This window comes from Pseudophryne corroboree, chromosome 10 (assembly GCF_028390025.1).
Source record: "Pseudophryne corroboree isolate aPseCor3 chromosome 10, aPseCor3.hap2, whole genome shotgun sequence".
In the NCBI taxonomy this organism is placed as follows: domain Eukaryota; kingdom Metazoa; phylum Chordata; class Amphibia; order Anura; family Myobatrachidae; genus Pseudophryne; species Pseudophryne corroboree.
In genome coordinates this window covers 286,404,700-286,407,769 of record NC_086453.1, presented here as the reverse complement: position 1 = coordinate 286,407,769, position 3,070 = coordinate 286,404,700, and the positions used below count along the sequence as shown (strand labels likewise).

The 3,070-nt window shown below is 43.6% G+C and overlaps 1 protein-coding gene across 1 annotated transcript; it reads right to left on the bottom strand.

Annotated features, from left to right (window-relative positions):
* Positions 1–767: 767 nt before the first annotated feature.
* On the bottom strand, positions 768–1,706 carry LOC134965546 (olfactory receptor 1E5-like). The gene has a single exon (XM_063941926.1). The coding sequence runs from the start codon at positions 1,692–1,694 to the stop codon at positions 768–770; it is 927 nt and encodes a 308-aa protein (XP_063797996.1). The 5' UTR covers positions 1,695–1,706.
* Between the last annotated feature and the right edge of the window lie 1,364 nt (positions 1,707–3,070).

Sequence of the window (3,070 nt, the reverse complement as noted above, 5' to 3'; positions counted from 1 at the left end):
TTGGGGATCATTCCGAGTTGATCGTAGCTGTGCAAAATTTTGCACAGCTACGATCAACTTTCCTGACATGCGGGGGGACGCCCGGCACAGGGCTAGTCCGCCCCACATGTCAGTCAGGCCCCCGTCACAGAAGTGCAAAGGCATCACACAGCGGCGATGCCTTTGCACTTCAGGAGTAACTCCCGGCCAGCGCAGCTTTAGCGAGCTGGCCAGGAGCTACTCCTCGCTCCCTGGCCCGCAGCAGCTGCGTATGACGTCACGCAGCCGCTGCGGCCCACCCCCCGTTCGGTCCGGCAACGCCAGTGTTGGCCGGACCGCGCCTATGAAATGGCGGCCAAATGCCGCGTTTCGCCCCCTCCCGCCCATTGATCACCTCTGCCTGATCAGGCAGAGGCGATCGCTGTCCTGCCACGGCCGGCGGCTGTCCCGCATGCGCAGGCGCACAAAGGCGCCGGCGCATGCACAGTAGGGACCCGTTCGCTCTGCTGCGTGAAAACGCAGCGAGTGAACGGGTCGGAATGACCCCCATTGTACGTACTATATAAAGGTGTTTTGAAATGTGTAGCAGTTTCTTAGTAACTTCATTAGGAAAATGCTATTTAGGAATAAAAACGAGAAATTATCCACCAATATTAGTAAATATTTATTTTGATTTGATTATAGAACCAATGTACAGTAGGTATTATGTGTCTTGTTAGGCGTGGGCTGTCAGATATGTTCTACATAAACATATAAACAAATCATTAAACATATCACATAATTCCCTGTCAAATATTTTTTTTTGCAATTAAAACTTTTTTTAATGCTCCTTTCACATCCTTGTTTCTCAAGCTGTAGATAAAAGGATTTAACATCGGAGCCACCACCGTGTATATAACACTCACAATCCTGTCATAATGTACTGAGTAGCTAGAAGATGGGCGCAAATACATGAAGGCGATTGTCCCGTAAAATAGGATGACCACTGCTAGGTGAGAGGAACATGTGGAGAAAGCTTTGTATCTGCCTTCTGTTGAACGTATTTTAAGAACTGAGGAGATAATACGGGCATAGGAATACACTACTATTACAAATGGTATTAAAACAGGGAGTCCACCTTCTGTGTAGATCAACACTTTGTTGAGAGAGGTATCTGAACAAGCCAACTGCAACAGAGGGGCCATATCGCAGAAGAAGTGGCGGATTATATTTATGCCACAAAAATTTAGCATAGAAGCCATGGTACTATGCAACAGGGAGTGCAGACAAGCAGTCAACCATGAGCCAACCACAAGAAGGACACAAACCCTGCGGCTGATGATCACCATATAATGCAGTGGGTTACAGATGGCCACAAAGCGGTCATATGCCATAACAGCCAACAGCAAGCATTCTGTGCAAGCAAAAAAAAGGAAGAAATACAACTGGAGAATACACTCAGCCAACGAGATAGACTTATCTTCTGACATGATGTTCACTAACATTTTTGGGACAATAGTTGAAGAGTAGAATATGTCCACAAGAGACAAATTAGCCAAGAAGAAATACATGGGTGTGTTGAGATGGGAGTCCACCCTTACTAGGAAAATTATGGTTGCATTCCCTAGAATGTTCAAAAGATACATGGCCATAAATACCACAAACAGCAAAGTATGTTGCTTTATTAGGTCTGAAAGTCCAACCAGTAGAAATTCCGTAGGTCTGCTGGAATTCATCTTTTCTGCAGAAATAGAAAAAATGCCCAAAGCTAAGCTGAAAATTCATATTGATAAATTTATCAAAGTAGATGCTCAGTGTTTCCCTGTATAGCAAAATCTATTAAGTTGTAGGATACTGTTTACAGATTATTATAGTACAGAATAGCTACTAGAGGCATATTCAATTGAACACTGTCATTTTTTATTTCTTGCAGTGTGTGAAATTTTGAGATACTATTCAATTAGACACAATAATTTTAGCCATGGTAATTACTATAGGAAGTAACATGCCTTTTATTCACAGACCCAGAACCAGTGTAAACTTTGGAAAAAATAATAATGGTATTTTAAGGTAAAAAAAATGTCGGGACTTGGGGCTTGATTCACTACCATTTGCAAATGTGACATTGCATGCAGTGAGCGATTATCGGCAGACTGCCCATGCGCTGTGAACGCATTGTGCGTGTGCAAAGTGTAAAAGGTAATTGCACTGCACATGCAGCCTAAGTGTAAAGAGAATGCATCAGGGGTGTATCCAGGGGTCCAAGCGCCCATGGCAAAGTAAGAGCTGGTGCCCCCCCCCCCCCCCCCCACATATTTGAAATAAGGAGAGTGCATCAAAAAGGGCATGGCCTTGTGGGGAAGGGGTGTGGCCACACAATAGTACTTCCAATTCAAATTATGCCGCACAGTATCACATTACACCGCACAGTAGTGTCTCTTATTCACGTTATGCCACACAGTATCACATTACACTGCACAGTAGTGTCTCTTATTCACGTTATGTGACACATTATCACATTACACCGCGCTGTAGTGTCTCTTATTCACGTTATGCCACACAGTATCACGTTATGCCACACAGTATCACATTACACCGCACATTAGTGTCTCTTATTCACGTTATGCCACACAGTATCACATTACACTGCACAGTAGTGTCTCTTATTCACGTTATGTCACACAGTATCACATTACACTGCACAGTAGTATCTCTTATTCACGTTATGCCACACAGTATCACATTACACTGCACAGTAGTATCTCTTATTCACGTTATGTCACACAGTATCACATTACACCGCACAGTAGTGTCTCTTATTCCCGTTATGTCACACAGTATCACATTACACTGCACAGTAGTATCTCTTATTCACGTTATGCCACACAGTATCACATTACACCGCACAGTAGTGTCTCTTATTCACGTTATGCCACACAGTATCACATTACACTGCACAGTAGTATCTCTTATTCACGTTATGTCACACAGTATCACATTACACCGCACAGTAGTGTCTCTTATTCACGTTATGCCACACAGTATCACATTACACCGCACAGTAATGTCTCTTATTCACGTTATGCCACACAGTATCACATTACACCGCACA